This window comes from Meles meles, chromosome 2, assembly GCF_922984935.1.
Source record: "Meles meles chromosome 2, mMelMel3.1 paternal haplotype, whole genome shotgun sequence".
Lineage (NCBI taxonomy): Eukaryota > Metazoa > Chordata > Mammalia > Carnivora > Mustelidae > Meles > Meles meles.
The window spans coordinates 69,942,851-69,965,364 of record NC_060067.1 but is presented as its reverse complement, the minus strand read 5'-3'; the positions used below and the strand labels follow the sequence as shown (position 1 = coordinate 69,965,364).

Sequence of the window (22,514 nt, the reverse complement as noted above, 5' to 3'; positions counted from 1 at the left end):
TTTGCTGTGCAAAAGCTTTTCAATTTGATGAAGTCCCAATAGTTCATTTTTGCTTTTGTTTCCCTTGCCTTTGGAGACATGTCTAGCAAGACGTTGGTGCCTGTGTTGTCCTCAAGGATTTTGATGGATCCTTGTCTCACATTGAGGTCTTTCATGCATTTTGAGTCTATTTGTGCGTGTGGTGTAAGGAAATGGTCCGGTTTCATTCTTCTGCATGTGACTGTCCAATTTCCCCAACACTATTTGTGGAAGAGACTGTCTTTTTCCCACTGGACATTCTTTCCTGCTGTGTTGAAGATCAGTTGATGGTAGAATTGAGGGCCCATTTCTTGGTTCTCTATTCTGTTCCATTGATCTATGTGTCTGTTTTTGTGCCAGTACCATACTGTCTTGATGATCACAGCTTTGAAGTCCAGAATTGTGATGCTCCCAGTTTTGGTTTTCTTTTTCAACATTTCTTTGGCTAATCCAGGGTCTTTTCTGGTTCCATACAAATTTTAGGTTTATTTGTTCTAGCTCTGCGAAGAATGTTGATGGTATTTTGATAGGGATTGCATTGAATGTGTAGATTGCTCTAGGTAGCAGACATTTTTTTAAAGATTATTTATTTATTTATTTGACAGACAGAGATCACAAGTATACAGAGAGGCAGGCAGGGGGTGGGGAGGCAGGCTCTCTGCTGAGCAGAGAGCCTGATTCAGGGCTGGATCCCAGGACTCTGGGATCATGACCTGAGCCAAAGGCAGAGGCTTTAACCCACTGAGCCACCCAAGTGCCCCGGTAGCAGACATTTTTAACAATATTTTTTCTTCCTATCCATGAGCATGGAAGCTTTTTCCATTTCTTTGTGTCTTCCTCAGTTTCTTTCAGGTGTGTTCCATAGTTTTCAGAGTGCAGATCCTTTGCCTCTTTGGTTAGGTTTATTCCTAGGTATCTTATGGTTTTGGGTGCAATTCTAAGTTGGATTAACTCCTTAATCTGTCTTTCTTCTGTCTCATTGTTAATGTATAGAAGTGCAACTGACTTCTGTGCATTGATTTTATATCCTGCTACTTTCCTAAATTCCTGTATGAGTTCTAGCAATTTTGGAGTAGAGTCTTTTGGGTTTTCTACATAGAGTATCATGTCATCTATGAAGAGTGAGAGTTTGACTTCTTCTTTGCCAATCTGGATGCCTTTTCTTTCTTTTAATTGTCTGATTGCTGAGACTAGGACTTCTAGTACTATGTTGAACAGCAGGAGTGATAGTGGACAGCCCTGCCATGTTCCTGACCTTAGGGGAAAAGCTCTCAGTTTTCCCCCATTGAGAATGATATTCGCTGTGGACTTTTCATAGATGGCTTTGATGGTATTGAGGTATGTTCCCTTTATCCCTATACTGTGGAGAGTTTTAATCAAGAAAGGTTGATGTACTTTGTCAAATACTTTTTCTGCATCTGTTGAGAGGACCATATGGTTCTTGTTCTTTCTTTTAGTAATGCATTGTACTACATTGATTGATTCGCAGCTGTTGAACCAAACTTGCAGCCCAGGAATAAATCCCACTTGGTCGTGGTGAATAATCCTTTTAATGTACTGTTGGATCCTATTGGCTAGTATTTTAGTGAGAATTTTTGCTTCCATGTTCATCAGGAATATTGGTCTGTAATTCTTTTTGGTGAGGTCTTTGGTTTTGGGATCAAGGGAATGCTGGCCTCATAGAGTTTGAATGTTTTCCTTCCATTTCTATTTTTTTTAATAGCTTTACAAGAATGGGTATTAATTCTTCTTTAAATATTTGTTAGAATTCCCCTGGGAAGCCATTCTGCTCTGGACTCTTGTGTTTTGGGAGATTTTTGATGACTGCTTCAATTTCCTTACCAGTTATGAATCTCTTTGGGTTTTCTATTTCTTCCTGGTTCTGTTTTGGTAGTTTATGTCTTTAGGAATGCATCTAATTCTTCCAGGTTGTCTAATTTGTTGGCATCTGGTTGCTCATAATATGTTCTTAGAATTGTTTGTATTTCTTCAGTGTTGGTTGTGATCTTTCCTCTTTCATTCATGATTTTTTAAATTTGGGTCCCTTCTGTTTTCTTTTGATAAGTCTGACCGGGGATTTATCGATCTTATTAATTCTTTCAAAGAACCAGCTCCTAGTTTCATTGATCTGTTCTACTGTTCTTGTGGTTTCTATCCCATTTATTTCTGCTCTGATTTGATTATTTCTCTTCTCTTTCTGGATTTAGGCTTTATTTGATACTCTTTGTCCAGCTCCTTTAAGTGTAGGGTTAAGCTATGTATTTGAGACCTTTCTTGTTTCTTGAGAAAGGCTTGTATTGCTATATACTTTCCTCTTAGAACTGCCTTTGCTGTATCCCAAAGGTTTTGAACAGTTGTTTTCATTTTCATTTAATTCCATGAATTTTTTAAATTCTTCTTTAATTTCCTGGTTGACCCATTCAATCTTTGTAGGATGCTTTTTAGTCTCCATGTGTTTGAGTTCTTCCCAACTTTCCTCTTGTGATTGACTTCCAGTTTCAAAGCTTTCTTTCTTTCTTTCTTTTCTTTCTAGGAGGCTATTGTGTTCAATTTCAGTTTCCAATTTTGTACTGTTTTATATAGTACTAAGATTGATTTTTGTGTGTTATCCTGTGACCACACATTTAACATGGCATAAAATATGTTGTGGTTGTTTTAGAATAGCCTGCGATTTTCTGCATAGATGATCATATAGTCTGTGTGTCTCCCTTTCCAATCTATATTATTTTTATTTCTTTTACTTGCCCTTTGCACTGGCTGGGACTTCCAACATTGAATAGGTGTGGTGAGAGAGGATGTTTTTACCTTGTTTCTGATCTTAGGGGGAAAGCATTCAGCATTTCACCATTAAGTATTACACAGTTACATAAGTCTATACACTAAAACTCATAAAACTGTACACTAAAAGAAAAAAGTTTCAGTGTATAATAAGTTTTTTACCAAAAAAATTTAAATACAATAAGTACCAGTAATGAACAATTAAATTTTGAAATAAAAGATACAATGCTATGTACACTAGTACCAAAAAAAATGAAATACATAGGTACAAATCTAACAAAAATATGTAGAAGATCTACATGAGGAAACTATAAAACTCTGACAAAGTAAATCAAAGAAGCTCTAAATAAATGGAGAGATAGTCCATGTTCTTGAATAGGAAGACTCAGGGCACCTGGTGGCTCAGTCACTGAGTGTCTGCCTTCAGCTCAAGTCATGGTCTCAGGTTCCTGAGATTGACCCACATCAGACTCCCTGCTCAGCAGAGTCTGCTTCTTCCTCTCCCTCTGCCCTTCCCTGGTTGTGTTCTCTCTTGCTCAGTCTCTCGCTCAAATAAATAAATAATTTTTTTTAAGTCAACAATAAGAAGACAAACAACTCAGTTTAAAAATGGGCAAAAGATCTGAACAGACCCCAAAGAAGATATACAGATAGCAAAATAGCATATGAAAAGATGCTCAAAATCGTCTCAGTAGAGGATTGCAAATTAAAATAATAATGAAACATCTAATCTGAATGACCAAAACCTGGAATACTGACAACTTCAAGTACTGGTGTGGGCCTGGAGCTACAGGGACCCTCCACACTGCCATGGGAATGGAAGCTGCTGCAGCCACTTTGGAAGACAGTACGGTGGTTTTTTCCAGAACTAAACACACTCAATACATGATCCAGCAGTCCCACTCCTTGGTATTTACCCAAATGTGTTGAAAACTTACATCCAGGGGCGCCTGGCTGGCTCAGTTGACAGAGCATTCGACTCCTGATCTCAGGGTTATGAGTTCAAGGCCCACATTGGGTGTAAAGCTTATTTGAAAGAGAAAAAGATGGCTCAGTCAGTGAAGCATCTGTCTTCACGTGAAGTCATGATCTCAAGGTCCTGGGATCGAGCCCCACATTGGGATCCTTGCTGTCTCCCTCTCCCTCAGCCTGCCATTCTCCCTGCTTGTGCCCTCTCTGTCTCTCCCTCTGTGTCAAATAAATAAATAAAATCTTAAAGAAAAGAAAAAGGAAGAAAATGTACCTCCACACAAAGTTTTCACAAACGTTTATAACAGCTTTATTTGTAATTACCAAAACCCGAAAACAACGAAGCTGTTTTTCAGTAGGTGAGTGGATCTGGAAGGGGGTGATGAGTCTGTGGATCACAGGCTGTATAAAATCCTGAAACCATAACGTACTCTATGGATCTGTGTCTCTGCACGTTTGTCAAAACACACAGAATGTACAACACAAAAAATTAAATCTAACGGAAACTATCAAGACTTTAGTTAACAACAGTACATGAATGTTGGTTTGCAATTTTAACAAGTGTATCACACTTATGCAAGATGCTAACAATGAGGGAAACGAGGGGGGATGTACGAGAATGCTCTGTTTTTTCCACTCAGTTTTTCTATAAACCTATACCTGCTCAGAAGAATAAAGTCTATTAACTATTAAAAAAAAAAAAAAGACAACTTTTGGGCGCCTAGAATACTGGCTCAGTCAATTAAGCATTTCTTGAGTTATTTTTTCTGCTAGGGGCTCTTGGCCATGTTTGCACTCAATATTTATTTGTTTGCTTGTTTCTCTGCACTGTGTCTGGTTGGATGCCTTGCTGGTTCTTTCCATTTTGCTTGTGCTAGGACAGCCCCATCCAGAACACATTTCCAGCTTAGCTATAGCACAGTGAGGTTTCACACTCTTCCCCCCATTTCTGAGAATGACTTGCTCTTTCTTCCACACTGGATTGCTGTGGGGCTTTGGTGACCCTGCATGCCTCTGTGGCCTGTGAGTCTGGAAGCAGCTGGGCGAGTCCAGGTGGGCCAGGTCAGTCACCTGCGCTTGGCTGAGATGGCACACTGAGTCAGGCACACTGGCAGTGTTTAACCCACCCGACAGGCTTGGGGCAGCAAAGCAACAAATCGTCCCCAGGAGACAGAGCTCTGGACCCCTCCTTCCCATTAGGGATCTGCTTGCTTTTCCCTGTTTCCCTGTCACCTGCCTCCATGCAGCAGCTTCCCCATTGCCTGTGCAGGAACAGTGAGAATACTCAGAAGGAAGCCTGGAACTGTCCGGCCCCAATGGTTTTTCCACTCTGCAGGCAGGTGAGCTGGTTAGGGGTTGAACCAGCACTTCCTTCTCTTCTGTGTCTTTCATTAGTTGCTGGTTTTAATGGTGTTTAAATTGGATTCTGCCTTTTCCAGATTAATTTTGTAAGTAAACTTTTAATTTTAGAAGTTTTAAATTTCTAAAAAAAAAAATGTTACAGGGCAACTGGGTATATCAGTCGGTAAAGTGTCTACTTTTGGTTCAGGTCATGATCCCAGGACCCTGGGATCAAGCCCCGCATCAGGCTCCCTGCTCAGTGGGAAGCCTGCTTCTCCCTCTCCCTTTGCCTGCTGTTCCCCCTCCTTGTGCGCTTGCTCTCTCTCTCTCTCTCTCTTTCTCTCTCTGTGTCAAATAAATAAATAAAATCTTTAAAATAAAATAAAATAAATTTTATAAAAAGTTATGAAGGTAGTGCAGTGTCCCCATATTCTTGCACTCGATTTCTCCTATTGCTAACTTCTTTCATAAGAATGGTGGGTACATTTGCCATAGTGGATGAACCAACACGGATACATTTTTGTTAACTAAAGTCCATTCTTTATTCAGATCTCCCTAAATTTTACTTGGTGTCCTTTCTGTGTTCCAAGATCTCATTGAGGATACCGTATTTTTTAGGTGTCATGTCTCCTTAGGCTCCTCTTGGCTGTGACATTTTCTCAGACATTCCTTGTTTTTTATGGCCTTGACATTTTTAAGGAGTGCTGTGTCAGTTAATTTGTAGAACATCCTTCAACCGCAGTTAGTCTGATGGTTTTCTCAAGGTTAAAATTGGGTAATGGGCTTGGGAGAGGAAGAGCACAGAGCCAAAGTGCCTTTCTCATCACATATCCTCGAGGGCACTCTCAACATGATGGATCACTGTACTGTTGCCCTTGACCTGGGGGTGGTGTTCCCGTCGGCCTTCTCCACCATCAGCTGCTGTTTTCATCCCATCTCCATACCGTGTTCTTCAGGGGGAAGTCACTATGTGCAGCCCACACTCCGAGTGAGGGTTTGTTCCATCTCCTTGAAGGCAGTGTCTACCTAATGTGGTTGGAATCTGACACGGCAGACTTAGCTCTCCTCCCCACAGTGTTTATTCATTCACTTATATCTGTATGGACTAACAGATCTTTATTCTGTAGTTGAGTTATAAGCCAACTCTCTCTTACTTGTTGTTCGAAATGTTCAGCCTTCGGTCACTGGGAGCTTGGTCAGCTGCTGCTGTGTCCCTTTGACATTCTGCACTGTTGTGGGTTCATGTCAGCTAATAAGCACTTCCTTGCTACCAGGCTTATTTTGGATATTTCCAGCCCCAATCATAGGTGAATTTCTCCTAGTTGAGGAATTCTTATTATCTACTTAACTTTATTTCTGCCCCGTGTATAAAGAATCAACCACAGGAGAACCCATGCAGAGAGTCAATGGTCCATCTTGGTTGGGAAGTTGCAGCTGGGCCCAGTCCTGGGTGGATGAGGTGGGAGCCAGGAGGTGTAATGTGCTGTGCCCCCCTCCTTGAGACTGGTGGTCAGGGCCTAGTGAACATGTGTGGACAGAAGTTCTGACCGATGGACTTCTTTGAGAGAATCAAGGTTTTGGCCAACTGGACACAGAGCACGAGGCTCTCCTCTCTTGGCTGCTGCACTAAAGGTTTGTTCTGAAAGCAAATCAAAGGTCAGTGCTTGTGTTGGCCTTGAAGTAACACGTTAACGTTTCCCTTTCCGAGAACTATCTTTGTACAGGAAACTTCAGAGAGTTGGCAATTAGTAGAAACAGGAGCTGTGACCCTGGGATTGCCCTCTCTGCCCGCCAGCTTCTCAGTTCCTGGGTCTCCTGCTGCCAGAAGGCAGCACCCACAACTTCTACTATACCGGCCCCCAGTCCCATCCCTCCCTCCAGGCCTTTCCCTGGCCAGGCCAGACCACTTCCCTCTCTATTGGCAAAGCCCTTTCTTGCCCCGACGCAGCATAAATTCCTGGGGACTCACTCAACTGAGGTGCCAGAAAGCGCTTTGTTTTATAAAAATCAACTCTTGAAGGCTCGGAGAAATCATACTGGGCACCACTGGGAACGATGCGCAGCCCTGGGCAGGGCCCAGGAGCAGGGAGGCGCGGCCAGCTGCACCGCCAGGAAAAGCACCGTGAACAGTGCAGGACTCTGGGTGCGTGCGGGCTGAGCCCACTCTCCTGGTGAAGGTTCTTCTCTGAGCCTCATGCTGCAGAGCGAAGTCCGCCAGCCAGTACTGACCACTGGAGCCCCTTACTCCCAGGCTCTGCCCTCAGGCAGGTGTGGGCCTCTGCTTGGCCAACTGGGGCCACCTGGGCCTCACCCGCACGGGCTGCAGCCTGGCCCTGGTCTGGGGGCCGAGCAGGGACAGCGGGAAGGATGAGCCCACCCCGCCTGGCTTCGGCTCCCTAGGCGAGGGTCAGAGAGTCTGCTGTCGCGGCCGAGGATGCGCCGCACGTGGCAGACCGGACGTGTCCCCTGTCTAGGGTCTGTCCAGTGTCCCCTGTCCGGCCTCCCAGTTGCCAGTCAGCGCCCCAGAACCAGGGGCTGCCTCCTCGCCGGCGGCTCAAGGGACCCAGGCCGTCCACTCCTTGCCCCAACTCAGCCTGCGGAGGACACCGAGACGACTCCGGAAAGACTTGGGGAAGGAACTGCCGAGGTTCCGGAAAGGCCTTGCCAGGACTGAGCCCCAAGACTGTCCCGGGACTTGCCACGTTCCGCCCGGTGGCGTCTCCCCGGTTCTGATTGGCCAGGTTCCTGGCACGTGACCATCTTGGAGCCAATTGCGGAGGGTCGATCTACAAGCGCTTATTGGCTCAGGCAGGCCAGGTGAGCGGGGACAGAGCCCTGGCGTGCGGGGGCGCGGCCACACTCAGCAGGCAAGGCTTTGGCTCCCGTACTCTTGGTCTCAGCGCACACCTCAAGTGGCTCTGGGCCGGGGGACTGCCCTGAGGCCCTTCCACGCGTAAGACCACGCAGACGTGTGGCCGACACTCGCCTCGCATTGAGACAGTCCCGGCGCCTACCACCAGCCCAACACAAGCCTCCCTCCAAGACTGGCTGCAATCCTGCCCCCAGACCAGCCTCACCCCTGCCGCAGCCCCCCAATCCTGACCCCAGCCCAGACCCACCCCGGCCCCAACCCCTCAATCCCGCCCCCAGCCCAGCCCCACCCCCGCCCCATTCCCGGTCCCGCCCCTGGGACCAGCCCAAGCTAGGCTGTTACCCACCCCGCCCCCCGCCCTTCCGCGACAGGACCCCTCCTTTCCCTAGACCTGAGGGGACCTGCTGAGACGGAGTGGAGATGGTTCCAAACTGTGTGGACAGGTGGCGCGGACTCAGGGTTCGCTGAGTCCCGCTGGCCGCGACCGTGGCCAGCAGGACTTGTCTAGCCGCGGATTAGCAGAACTAGACAAAACGGTCCTTAATTGCCAGACCTTTAAAATTGTGTACTGACAGCCTTGATAGTTAAGTGGCTTGTGAGTCAAGCAGGTCCTTGAAGAGGAGAGGAAGCAGGAAATCTCTGGCTGCTGGCAGGGAGCAGGGAGAGGAAGTCATCAGAGCCTGGACCTGGCCGGACCTGCATGCGGGCAGAGCCAGACCTGGAGAACGTCTCTGCAGGGTGCAACCTATCCACGTGTGTTCTGCTTTGTCAAGAGTTAAAGATCCAGAAAGAAAGGAGACTCTGCTAAGAGTGTGGATCTAGAACTGGCTTCTGGAGCAAGGCCATGGTCAGCTGCAGTTATGGTCACTGTTCTGAAGGGCCCAGGGCACCTCTTGCCTCAGGGCCCTGGGCATGGCTGTTCCTTTGTCTGCAGTGCTCTCCCATGGGAGTCCCACAGAGCTCCCTCTTCCTCTCCCCGAGGCTTCTCTGTACCTCCTCAGAGGTGAAATACTGGTCCTCACCATCCTCTCTGCCCCCTTAATCCACTCAGTTTCCTCCACAGAAGAAATCACCACTTGATTTATGTTTTTGTTTATCATCTGTCTCCTGCCGCTGGAAAAATCACTTCCAGGAGGGAGGGACCTCAGTTATCCCTGGTGCATAAAGCTGAGGCTGGCCCATCATAGGGACTGAGTAAACATCAGCTGAGCAAGTGCTTTATCTGGTATCCTCAGGCTCCATCACTTGAGGTTACTGGGAGGGGCTGGCCAGAGGGAAGGTGTGCCAGGTCACCCAACAGATCCAGATTGCTGCTCAGGACTGAGCCCGCCAGGCCGGGGTGGTGGGGGGGAGTGGAGGCTGAATGGTGGGTGCTCTTTTCAGTGCCCTTCTACGAGTGGCCATCCTGGGGTGGGAAGGCAAAGCCAAAAGCCACAGAGTTGGCTGCAAAGACTTCTGTCAGTGCTTTGGATCCAGGGAGGGAGGACAGACAGCTGTTCCTTCCTCAGAAGCCAAAAGGCACACTGGGCGGTACATGGAGCTGGGGGCCAACCTCTCCCCAGAGGCAGGTCTTCATATACCCCCTCTGCTGACATCACCCGCCCCTGAGGCAGAGGCAAAGGCTTGCTGCTCTGGAGCTACCTATAGAGCACAGCTATGTGGGGAAGGGTGCAGGAGGCAGGGTTAGGGGGTGAGGGCACGCCTTCTACTTGCCAAGACTGGGCGGGTTTTACTGAAAGTATTTCTGGCCAACAGTATGAAGAGAATCACAGACAACAGAAGACCCAGACTTGCTCCCTGGAGACAGGCCCGGGGGGCAGAGGCCACACACGTCCTTTCTGGGGTTACAAGCAGAACTGTGGTTATGGTGTCTTGGGGTGGGCTTGGGGGATGGGAAGGACATGGGTGGGGACCCAGGAGGGAGAGAGCCAGGCCATTCTCTGGGCCGGTTCAGGGTGCCCAGGGTTCCATGGGCACCTCACCCAGCCTGGCCCAGGGGGACAGGCTTCCCTGGTGGGATGTGGGACCCAGAGACCCCACAGGGCACAGGGCACAGAGGCCTCCCTAAGGACACAGAGAGGCGACGGCCACCACAGGACAGACTAGAGGCTGTGAAGGAGTTTAGGGTGGTGGGGGTTGGCTGAAAGTGTGCCCAGCACAGTGGGAGCTGGGCCAAGGGCCTGGCATATCTGTGGGGAAGGCAAGGACTGTCAAGGGGTCTGTGAAGGTGGGAGAGGTGGGTCTGCCTCTTAGATGGTTACCCTAGGGCTGCCTTAGAGAGCAAGGGGTGATCTGGGTCAGGGTGGTGGGGAGACCCTGCCATTGTCCCAGCGACAGGGGAAGGTGCTTCCTATCTGGCAGGACGTGGAAGTGGATCTGTCCAGCAGGGTCCAGCCCCTCCAGCGGGGACCCCTGGCTGCCCAGGCGGGATCAGGACTCGGAGAGAAGGGCCACACCGAGTGAAATCACCGTGGTGTTTTATTGGCTGTGATTCCATCCAGAGACTACACACGCGACGGCCCCCGACATGCAGGAGGAGGCGCAGGCGCAAAGACAGAAGGACGGACGACACCCACAGTCTACGCTAAGCTCGGCTGCTCCGGGCGCCCCATGCGCTGGGAACGGGATGCGGGGTTTCTACGAGACAACGCCCTGTCTGCTCAGAGCTGGCTTTTCAAAGTGTGAAAACAGGCATTTAAAAAAGACGTGGGACCAGGAGGAGTCAAGGAGGGCGCCGGAGGCGCGGGGCGCAGCGGGGCGGCGCGGGGGCGCGGGCACACGCTCTCCCGTCGCGGAGCAGGGGCGCGCGGTTAGTATTGCGGTCTATTGATATGGCTTCTCTAAAGAGCGACGGGGGCCGTGCCCCGGGCCCGCAACACGTGGACACCATGAATTTGTGATCGGGACAGAAAGGGGCCCGGGCACCGAGGCAACGGGCTCTGTCACGATGAAACTCCCCAAACACGTAAGACCTCATTTACCTGAGATTCAACAGATCGTGATGCAAAGGAAAACAAGGATGAAGGAACAAGGAAGGTTCGGGAGGCCCGCGGTGGTCCCCGTCAGACTCCGCCTCCACCGATCGTAAGGCCTCCTGGCAGGCCCCACCTCGGGGGGCCTGCACCCTGCGGAAGAGGCCAGGGGCGGCCTTTCTGTCTCCACACTCCTCTCCAGATGCACACACTCCTGCTTGGGCTCTGCGTCTCCTCCCAGCGCTGGGGGGGGGGGGGGGGGGGGGCGGGGGGAGGCGGGGTGCAGAGGGAGGCGGCAGGGGATCTCCCATTCAGAGCAGCCTCCAGGGGTTAGACCAGAGGTGCCAGCCAGGGAGAGGGGGTGGCCGGGCCCTCGGACTCTGGACTCCGGGGCAGAGTTACAGGGGTGTGTGAGGGTCAGTATGTATTCCGCACTGGGCGGGGAGGGCAGGTTGGGGGCGGATCTGAGAAATTTCCCCCTAGGCCTATTGCTTTGTTTCCCTCAGTTTAGAAGAGAACCGGGTCCTGGTATTTCTAAGAAGCAAAGCCTTCCAGAGGAGTGGGCCGAGAAGGGAGAGTGAAGGACAGGGAGAGACAGATGGACAATGAATGTGAGGGGGGCAGGTGGAGGTGGGCAACCTTCAGACAGGAAGATTAGAGATCCTGCAGCCCAGGTGTAACCGCAGGGATGGGGGTCTTCCCACCCCTGCCCCAAGGGTGAGGCTGCTCCCTCCTCCCAGCTCCTCTTCCAGCCTGCACGCCCGCCTTCCCCCCACTATGGCTGTGCTCCTGAGTTTGGGACCGGACAAGCGCCCACCAACGCAGGGACGGCGCACCCAGGGGTGGTCGAGATGCTGGCCCTTTCGGTGGCCCTGGCCTTGGGCCCTGCGGGGTGGGTGTGAAGGGCGGGAGCAGTAAGGGACGTCCCAGGCTCTTGGGGAGGGTCCAACCCAGAGGAGCACGTGGGCTGGTCCCGGGGGTGGGGGGGGGTGGGGGGGGCTGCAGCACAGACCGCAGGGGCCCAGGGGAGGGGCGGCCGCCCCTCCCCCCGAGGGCGGTGGCGATGGCGGCGCTGAGAGAGGATGGGAGTGAGAGATGGCGCAGGCTCCCGAGGTGTGAGGGGGACAGGGGCTGACAGATCTAGGACTATGGCTTATATTGGCGTTGGGGGGCTGCACTCTGCTCCCGACATCCCTTCAGGGGCCTCCGGAGGGCACGGGCAGGGGCTAAGTGGGAGGTCGGGGCGACGGGGTTGGGGGCTCCGGGCGCGGGCGGGCTGCCGTCCAGCGCAGGGTCGCTACTTCTTGAACATGTCCTGCAGTGGCCCGGGCAGGTACTTTATGACCGTGTCCAGGATGCTCTCGTCCTCCTCCTCTGGCTCGTCCCCACAGCCTGGCGGGATGGCCTTCTTGGGCCTCGTCAGGCTGCCCTCCGAATTGGCCTCCATGGCGGCCTGGGCCTCCGCCTCGCGCTCCTCCTTCTTCTTGATGCCGTACTGGGTGGGGAGGAGAGGGGGCAGCCGGGTCAGCAGGTGTCCCAGCCCCCCACGGAGTGTGCCTCGACAGAGGAAGCCGGGCTTGGGGGGCCTTGTTGTGGCGGAAGCAGGGGGGCAGTCCCTATCGGTGCCCCTGCCCCACCCCCGGCCCTCCCCGCTGCCATCCTGCCTCGCCTTCCCAGGAGGTGGGGGCTGTGGTCCAGGAGCTGGCTGGTGAAGAGCCCACTGCTCCATGGCTGGCGGGCCCACTCAGCCCAGGTCCCCGTTCAGGTGAGGGGTGCTCACACCTCAGGCCTGGCCCATCTCCCCAGATGGCCTGGACAGCCAGCAGATGATGCACAGTGGCAGCTCTAGATGGCAGCTCTGGAGCCCACCCAGGCTTGTCCTCAGCCAACACTCCTGGGCACCCCTGGGCCCCCATTTCCAGTTTCCCCTCTGTAGTGGGTAGAATGGTGTCCCCCCAAAATTCATGTCACCTGGAACCTTAGAATGCAGCCTTATTTGGAAATACGGCCTTTGCAGATGTTATTAAGGTAAGGAGATCTTCCTGGGCCCTAAATTCAGGGAGAGTTTCCTTGTGGAAGAAAAACAAGGGCAGAGAAAGCCACAGGAAAATGGAGAAAGGCTGATTGCAAGCCAAGGACCCTGAGCACTGCCCAGAGTGGCCACAGGAGACGAGGAAGGGTTCTCCCACCCCTGCAAGTTTCAGAAGGAGGGCACCCTGCCCACATCCTGAATGTGGACTTCTGGCCTCTAGAACTGAGACAGTAAGTTTCAAAGAGACCAATACATGTTCCCTACCCCCAGGCCCACCACTAGCCCTGCAGGAACCAGCACTGAACCGTCCTAGCCCCACAGGATTGAGGAAGATGAGTCTCTGGTCACCAAGAGGCCTCCTGCCTCAGGGCTAGTGGGAACTGGGCTGGGTCACGCTGGACTCACATCTCTCTGATGGGCCAAGCTTGGGACCCACTCAAGCTGGAAAGAGGGCACCCCTTAGGCAGGTCTGAGGTTCTGAGTCACACATGAGCACACAGGAGCAGAAGCATTAATATGGGTAAAGAGGGACAACTGGGGACAGTGTGTGGGGGCAGGTTTTATCCACAGACTCCAGATTTCTACTGGGAGCACACAGGCATGATCACCAGCCTTGGGGAGAAGGTGTTTCTGCCCAGGCAGAGGACTGACCCCACTGCTCACTCATTTCTCTTTGCCAGCCCGTCTTCTGCTTTGGGGCTGGTGGGGGGGGGGTGCCCCACTCTCTAAGAAGAACCTTCCCTCTGCTTCCAGATTTCAGGGGAACTGGCTGTGTCCCACCTTCAGCCTGCTGAAGACACGGACGGCAACCTCTGCCCCTGTCTGCTCCCTGAGTCTGCTGGTGGCCTCAGGCATGGGGGAGTCGACGGCCACCTTCAGCAGAGGTCAGAGGAGGAAGCCATGCTCTCTGGCCCCCTGTGACCACAGCACAGCCCAGGGCTTCAATGGGCGCCTGCCAGACAGAGAGAGGAATGCGGGGCTGTTGGGGGCACCCAGAGAACACCTTGGGCAGTAGGCACATGGACCAGAGGGCCCTTCCTACTGAGCCCTGATGTCAGGTCAGCCAGAGGCACAGAGTGTGACAAACTGGCCAGACACTAGGCACTCCCTTGCACAAGGAGCTCATGCCCTCTCCCTGGGTCACCACTCTGGGACAAAGTCATGGTGGAGGGAGTGGCCCCTAGGCTTGGAAGGGGAAGGAAGGACATGTGGCTTGGAGGCCTGTGGGGTGGAACGTGGGCGGGGGAGAGAGACACTGCCAGAAACTAGGTCAGACCAAAGAGAGCTTCCCTCCAGCCAGGAACACAGACTCCAGCAGACTTCTCCATCCACAGACGGCTATGCACGCGGCAGGAACATTCATACGCTGGGAGGTCGGTCTGGGGGCTAGGCCCAGGAGCCTGCACTCACACTCACCACCTGTGCTCAGGGGACACGCATGCTATGGCAAGAGCACACAGTGTAGCTGAGCAGAGGAATCTCCCTGCCGGAGAGGCAGGCTCCAGCCCAGCACTGTGTTGGGGCTATCCCCTCTGGTGCCCCCAAAGGAGACCCTGGACCCCAGGCCAGTCACTCCAGTAAAACTCAAAGTCATTCCAAGGATTGGGTCCCTGGGCTCCGCCTAAAGGTCACCATGTTAGGGGAGGGATTCCTGAGCTGGGCTCCAGTGGGACCTGGCTGGGAGCTGCTCCAGCTACAGCCAGTCTAGGTACCCACTGGAGGTGCCCAGCCTCCACACCAACTACAGAGGTGGCAGGGTCCCACCGCACACCCAGTGGCTGGGAGGAGCCTGGTGCTAATTAAGTGAGGATCTGTAATATTTCCAAACAACAAACAATCGGCAATCACAGATTTGCTTTCACCACAACCCTTGAGTGATCCCAAGGGGATGTGGGGGACTGGGTGGTCTGGGATCCACCAGCATGGTGCTGGGAGAAGGGTGGTTGTGGCTCAAAGCTGAGGGTCTCCAAACCTGGTGGTGGACATGCAAACCAGGCAAGTATGCAAATCAGGAAATGCATATGCAAACCAGGCAGCACGTAGGTAAATAAGCACAGGTGAGTCAGTCTCACAGGTACACAGCGATTGGGGAGGGAGAAGGAGGCTCTGCCCACCAACCCTAAGGTGAGACATCCTAAAAGGCTGCTTCTGCTTTCCTTGGATGAGGTCGCCAAGGGACCTGGGTGCCCCAGAGGATACGTGACCCTGGTCCCTATGTCCGCCCTCTGAGGGCCCCCCACCCATCTGGGGGCCACCCTGGACTGAGCAGCCCCTTTTCTGACCAGCCCCCAGGAAGCCTAGGGGTACATGGCGCCAGGGGAGGACTGGAGGAAGCCAGGTCTGGTGCCTGGGGGTCAGTGAGTGTAACCTGGGGAGAGCCACACCTGAAGAGGGTTCAGGGTTCCCACCTGTGGGGAACAGGAAAAAAGTGGTTACGTGGGCCAGTGGAAGAGGGCTCTGCAGAGAACCCAGGGGACATGAGTGGCAGGCAGATCTCTCAGGGGCAGGACCTGGGGGCTGGGTGACTCAATGGTGCTACAGGAGCCCGGGGGCAGTCTGAAGGGAGGAGGGACAGAAGGGGTTTCCATGTTAAAGATAAAGTGAGTTGGAGTCTGTTGAGCTCATGATCTCTCACCAACAACTTGAGTCTCTGCAGGCCAGGCAGGGGCTCAGGGGAAGGGGCCCACTTAGCATCTGCCTCCTGATGGGGGAGACACCCCCACTGCACACCCCCAGGGCTCCAAGCCCTGTCCAAACACTGTGACCTCTTTGTGAGGCTCAAGGGCAGATCCCCCAGGACCTGTCACCCGAGTGCACAAACAGACGTGACAGAGAGACAGACAGGCTTCAGAGCACAGCTGCTCCAGCCCTCTCTGCCTGGGCATCTGTCTCTGTCTCTTGATTCCTCCCCTTCTGCAGCATTCCCCTGTTCCTGACCCCTGTGGGGATGACCCCTCCCAGCCAGGGCTGCCTGCCCCATACAGGGATCATACAGGGGTCATCCTCCCAGCCCAGGCTGCCTAACCCAGGAGGCAGCAGGTGCTTGTCAGGGGTTCTCACAGCAAAACCAGCTGGAGCTCTCTGGGGCTCCCCAGAAGAGGTGTCCCGTGACCAGTGGTGGGATGTTGAGGTCTGCGGTCCCCCACCGCCATCAATGTGGGGGCCCCGTGCGGCCTAGAGATGTGCAGGCACCCCCGCTGTGCCGCCCCACCTTGGGAGGCCTGGCTCCTACCTCATGGGTGGGGACGGCCCTCCCTGGGTACACTGAGGCAGCACCTGGCAGGCGGGAAGATACCGGGGTCTAGGCTCTAGACCCAGCGGCCTGGGCATCTCAGATGGTCCAGGCCCAGGGACCACGGACATCTCCTGAGGAGGCCCAGCCCCCTACCAGCAGATTTCATCTGCAGCGTCTGGGAATGCCTCCCTCAGAACCCAGAGCCAGGGTCATCAGGGTGAGGGGCAGGAAGGAACCAGCAGGGCAACAACCCTCCACCGAGTCTCCTACCCAGGCACCTAGACCCAACGACCACCAGGTTGTAGGCACCTCTCATGGAGGTGGGGGCTTGGGGCCAGGGTGGCCTTGAAGACCTTGGGTGGCCATATGGTTTGGGGGTTGCTGAAGCCTCGTAGAACTCCCAGGTCCCCAGGGGAAGGCCCCATCTCCTCACCTGGCCCCCAGCCTGGCTCCCCCAGGTGGGGTTGGATCAGCTCCCCCAGCACGTGCCCTCTCTCCCACCCTTCCAACCCAGCGGCTGGAAGGGCCACAGAGGGTAGGCCATGGACATGCCCTTGGGGGCACAGACCTTCTGTGCTCCAGCACCGTGCTGAGTGTGTGACCTGCTGCCAGCTAAGCCTCACTTGCACCCTCCCCCCGGGCCTCGATTGCCCTGTCTGTGCCCGGCACAATGCTTTCACTCACTGCCGCACTTGCTGGGGAAGATAGCCCAGATGATCCCCAGAAAGACTGTGGTTGCCAGCCCAAGGCCCCCCAAGCCAGACCTCAGTCTGCAGGCCCGTTTCCCCCAACGCTCTGTTGCGAACCTCAGAAGCTATGAGGACCCTCTGGGGCTGCTCAGGTGCGTTCCCCTAATCCTGATGGCTGCTCCACCCAGGGCCTGCCTGAGAGCCTCCGTCCCTGGGCAGCCCAGCACCTACTCACTCTGGGTGGGAGTGTCTCCTTAGAGGCCTGGGGAGGGGGGTTGGGAGGACAGCTCCAGGAAGAGCCGGATGGGAGGCTTTCTCCTGCAGAAACCACCGTCGGGCCCAGAGAGTCTGGGAGACCCTGTCATGAGGAGGGGACCCAGGCCCACTGTGGAGAGCAGGAAAGACTTGGTGTCCCACAGGGTGAGCCCTAACGCTGGCGGGCCTGTGCGGCAGACATGGACTCCTGGGGGTGTGCAGACCTTTCTGCCCTGCTCCCCTCCCCTCGCACCACCTCTCGGAGCTTGGGAGCGGACCAAGCAAAGGTCTGCTTCAAGGAACCAGGCCAAGGAGTGGGTGGAGAGAGGCCTGGTCCAGGGGGGTGAGGTGGGGTGCCACGTCTGGAGGCCCACCGTCCCTGTACCCCGCGCCCACCTTGTCTCGGATGCCCTGGCGCATGGCCTCACGCTCAGCCTCCATCTTGGCGTACTTGGCCTTGCGCTCCTCCTCCTCCTGACGCAGGGCCTCCTGGCGCTCCTCCTCCTTCTTGGCTGCGTCGGGGTCCTTCTCCTCATCACCTCCAAGCATCTTCCCCATGTCCTTTGTGGCCCCTAGGGACAGAGGGTGGTGAGTCAGCCCAGCTTCCCCTACCGAGGAGTCTGCTGCCTACCGAGGGTCCAGGCCCCGGGCTCGGGTCCCCTCCATCTCTGCTCCTTCCCTCCTGGTGGTGGCCCCTGCCGGTTCTGGCAGCTTCCACCCAGAGGGAAGCCTGGCCCGTGCGTGTGGGGGTAGGGAGGAGGTCTGTGCCCGCGGGGAAGTGTGATTACATGTGCGTGCGTCTGCCCGTCTATGTGTGGCCATGTCTGTGTGGCCGGGGCTGGCATGTCTGCTCCGGGTCTTGTGTCTAGAAGCTTGGCCTCCAGAAGGTGGTGGAAGGCTGGTCTGAAGGCATGAACACCTGGCTGGGGAGCAGCCCGGGGCTGAGGTGTGCAGAGGCTCACAGGCAGGGGCTCGGCTGGAGGCTGTGTGTCAGAGCGCCAAGGCCCTAATTTCTCTGCCGCACCAGCCACCACTTTTCTCATGAGCTCCTGATTCACAGGCAACAACAAACACCCCCGGACGCCCTCTGGGACTCGGCCCACAGGACAGAGACATGTAATTACCGCTCCAGTTCAGCGGGCACCGCGGCGAGCCCGGCCCTTCCATGGCTCCTGGGAACAGAGCCGTCCCACATTGAAGGCATTGTCGGGGGCGGGGGGGGCAACCTCAGCCGGGGGTGGTCAGCTCCTTGGGGCGCCCCTGCCTGGCCAGTAAGAGCGAGGTAGCGTCCCCATCACGCCTGCATGCTTCCTCCGCAAGCCCCTCCTCCCAGGCCTCCCCTGTGCCTGCCATCCTGAGCCGGAACCATTGACCACCTATCCCTACCCCATTGACACCCTTCTGTCGGCCTCTGGCCTCTGACCCCGTGATGACCCACAGCTGCGCAGCCAGCTGCGCCCATGCCTTGGGCATAAACCGTGAGGTGGAAATGCACAGAACCCCCTCAGTCAAGTCCGTGGAGGTGAGCAAGAATGTCACTGCCCCTCTCCAGAAGGGTCCCCTCCCAACTCCATTCTGCCCCCTTCTCCCTAAATTCAGTGACTCTGGGTTCTGAGTCCCCACCTCCACGTCTTGGCTCTCCCAGACGGTCATCTTCCTCCGCTCCCACACAGGTCTGTGCAGTCCTGAGCCTGGAGAGACTCCCTTTCCGACAGGTGTCTGGGGCATACACTGCACCTGCCGGTTACTCAGGACTGCCCCCAACCATGTGAGCGGAGGAAGTGGTTTGCAAGACCCACTAGCTGCTGATGGCAAGAGAACAACTCTTGGGGGGCGCCTGGGCAGCTCAGTTGTTAAGCGTCTGCCTTCGGCTTGGGTCCTGATCCCAGGGTCCTCAGGCTCCCTGCTCGGCAGGAGTCTGCTTCCCCCTCTGCCTGCCACTGCCCCTGCTAGTGTGCGCTCTCTCTCTTTCTCTGTTAAATAAATGAATGAATGAATGAATAAATAATCTTTAAAAAAAGAGAGAAAGAGAAAGAACAACTCTTTGGTTGAGTGTTGTGGGCTGAGAACTAGACGTCCATCAGGCTGGGCCATGCCCACCCTCTGTGGGCCTTCCTAGCAGCTAGAAACTCCCACAGCGTCTTGGAGTGTGGGGTGCCAAGGCCACCATGTCACTGTGAGGTCAGGGAGCCCTCCTGTACCGGGCATTTGGCACAGATCTGGACTAACAGAAAACTAAAACCTCAGGGTCTGTTTTCAGAAACACCTGCCCAGTTTGATAAAGCCGATATGAAGCCAGTGATTCAAGGAAAAGCAGGTCATAGAGGAGAGTCACTTCTACACTCTGCTAGTAGTTGCCCAGAGAAGCAAGCAGGATCTCGCTGCCTCCCGCATGGCGGTCGTCTCTGGCAGGTGTGGAGGAGGCAGGAGCGAACCCCACAGTCCAGGGAGCAGCTACAGTTTTCCGAACAGTGCAAAGTCCCACTTTTCTGTAACCCTCCCTCTTGAACAAGCTAACTCACACTAAAGTGAGAGGGGCCAACTGCTCTTCCTCCCTCCTGAGAGGGTCTGGTGTACTCAAGCAGAGCTGGGGGAGGTGTCTGGGGGGCTCGGTCCCTCAAGCATCTGACTCTTGGTTTCGGCTCAGGTCATGATCTCAGCATGGAGTCTGCTTGAGATGCCTTCCCCCTCCCGTCCCCCCCACCCCCGTCTTTCCCCCACTCACACTCTCTGAAATAAACAAACAAATAAAATCCTTTAAAAAAAAAAATCCCCAGGGGCGCCTGGGTGGCTCAGTGGGTTAAGCCGCTGCCTTCGGGTCAGGTCATGATCTCAGGGTCCTGGGATCGAGTCCCGCATCGGGCTCTCTGCTCAGCGGGGAGCCTGCTTCCTCCTCTCTCTCTCTCTCTGCCTGCCTCTCTGCCTACTTGTGATCTCTTCCTGTCAAGTAAATAAATAAAATCTTAAAAAAAAAAAAAATCCCCAAAGCCAAGCTGGTGACCTGGTGTCCCCCTTCTCCCTCCTGGGAAGGAAGGTATGGGACAGCTGGGGGAGGGCGGGATGTGGGCTGCACTTGCTTCTCCAACACAGCACATGGGTTACAGACCTAGTGATCAAATAGGCATCTGAGCGCCAGCTTTGTGCTGAGCTCTGCCACGCTAGGGTGGGCCTGGGGCAGGGGTGCTTGTCCAGGGCCCTTCTGACTCTGATTTTCAGGGACTCCTCAGGGTTCCTGGTGTCCTCGTCTGGCCCTCAGTTGAGCTCTGGACTGGTCCATTTGGCCTGAGGCTTAGGGAAAGCCAAGGGAGGGCCTGGACCATCGGATGGGGGCCTGTTCGGCCTCCCCAAGGCCAGGGGTGAGGGGACGCAAGGTCACTCCACAGTGGAATGGATTCGTGCCACACCAGCTGGCTGCGAAGCCCTCATTGCCGTCATGGCACCCGGCCTGGGGGCGTCCACAGGGCCATGTGGCGAGCTTCCCTGGCCTCCAGTCTCCCCTGCATGGTCTCCGCTGCTGCGCAGAACATGTCTCCGGAAGACCCAGCGGGCTGGGAATTAGAAGAGCGCCCAGCACCAGAGCAGAAACTGCAGCAAGCTTGGTCACAGCATGGGAGCTGGCGGGGAGGGGCAGGGTGCCCGGCCCCTTAGCGGCCCACTGCCCTCACAGATGAAAAAACAGACACGGAGCCATTCTCCCCCACCTCTAAGGTCTAGGTCTCTGACTGCAAAAGGGAGGTGGACTCTGTGCTCAGGATCCCACAGCCGGGCCCCATGCTGGGCTCTGCGGGGGCAGGAGCGCAGGGAGGGGGATCCCCTCATCCTACCCCAGACAGGCTTTCCTGGGGCCACTCGTGCGCACTGGTCACCCCTATAAGAGTGGTCACTACCATGGATGCGTTCACTTGTGGTACGTGACACATACTTCAAATTATGTGTATTTAAGTAACATATAATTACTGTTGACTTTTAAAACTTCATCTGGAAATAGTTTTAGATTTACAGATGTCACACAGGTACAGGGCTCCGACACGCCCCTGGCCAGCGTCTTCTAAGGTTTGCTGTGATACATTCATCACAGCTAATGAAATCGTCACAGGGGCAACACTGGGAAGCAACCTACAGACTATTTAATGTCAGTGCTGTCCCCACGAACGCCCTTTCCCATTCCAGGATACCATGTTATATTTACATTAAAGTCAATTTTTTAAAAGTGGAAAGTACTTTTTACCTTGAAATAAATCTATGGGAAAATTACAAAATTTAGTGGAAAACTAAACTATTTCTAAATAAATACAGATACTTGTCATGCTCGTGGCTGGGGAGATTGCATAATGAAGCTGTTGTTTCTTCCCCAGAGTGAGTCTCAGTCACACCCCCAAGAGTTAAAAAGGAAATTCTGTGAAATGTGACAAGCTAAGAGTTTTGCATACAGAAAAGCTAAAGATGCCCTCAAGGCCAGCACAGACACCAGGAAAAGAACCAGGAAGAAGATGGCCCCAGCACACAGCCCTCGTGAGCTGCTCCGTGATGCAGTCTCTCGCTGGGCTGGGGGTAGACAGAAATCGGGATCAGAGGGGACAGCTCATCCACCGCCCCACAAATACACCCACCCAGGACTTGGACACATGACCGGTGATGGAAGCGGGGCCTTAGAAGCCTGGAGAAAGAACCAGCTTTCCCTAAACGGGGCTGGGGTAAGTTTTTGGTGAGGAAGCATGACCCAGGACTCCGAGGTGACACCACAAATTCTGAGGTGACACCACAGATTACAGATCTGAATACGAACCCAAAATAAAAATGAGGGAAGAGAAAACAGCCCTCATTGGCCAGCTTTGGTCCCCACAGGTACCTCATGGTCCCCACAGGTACCATTACTTGAAATGATATTTAAATTTGTTTGCTTGCTTTTTCTTGTCAGTCTTTGCCAACAGAAAGTGAGCTCGACAAGAGCAGGGACCGACCAGCTTGTGGCTGCGACCCCTCAACCTAGAGCCGTGTCTGGCATGTCTGCGTGCTCAATAGATATAGGGCAAATAACAAACTAAAATTGTAAAGGAAATGTATCATGCACTCAGCCACAGATAAAATCTCAGCAAACTCTACTGCTCACGTCCTAGTCTGTGAGGAAATACTGAACACTGTTCTCTTGGCTCAGCAGTGAGCAAAGGAAGCTCCCTTTCACCGATCCCACTCACCTTTGCACTAAAGGACCTAGTCCCTGCACTAAGGCAAGAAAAGAAAGAGAAGGCAAGAAGGTTGATAGGGAAGAAGTTACCCTTATTAATAAACGACATGACTGTCCAAAAAACCTCTGCTAGAACCAATACGTGAACTTAGCATGGTCACCAGATAC

The 22,514-nt window shown here is 54.0% G+C and overlaps 1 protein-coding gene across 2 annotated transcripts in view; it reads right to left on the bottom strand.

The window, feature by feature from the left end:
• Nucleotides 1–10,438: 10,438 nt before the first annotated feature.
• The window catches only part of CPLX1 (complexin 1), a 34,188-nt gene continuing 22,112 nt past the window's right edge, over nt 10,439–22,514 (bottom strand). For both annotated transcript variants that reach the window (XM_045984721.1, XM_045984711.1), the window contains 2 exons: nt 17,558–17,733; nt 10,439–12,445 (listed from right to left, as the gene is read on the bottom strand). In XM_045984721.1, the coding sequence (XP_045840677.1) occupies nt 12,248–12,445; nt 17,558–17,733 (374 nt within the window). In that variant the 3' untranslated portion in view covers nt 10,439–12,247. The remainder of the gene's footprint in view (nt 12,446–17,557; nt 17,734–22,514) is intronic.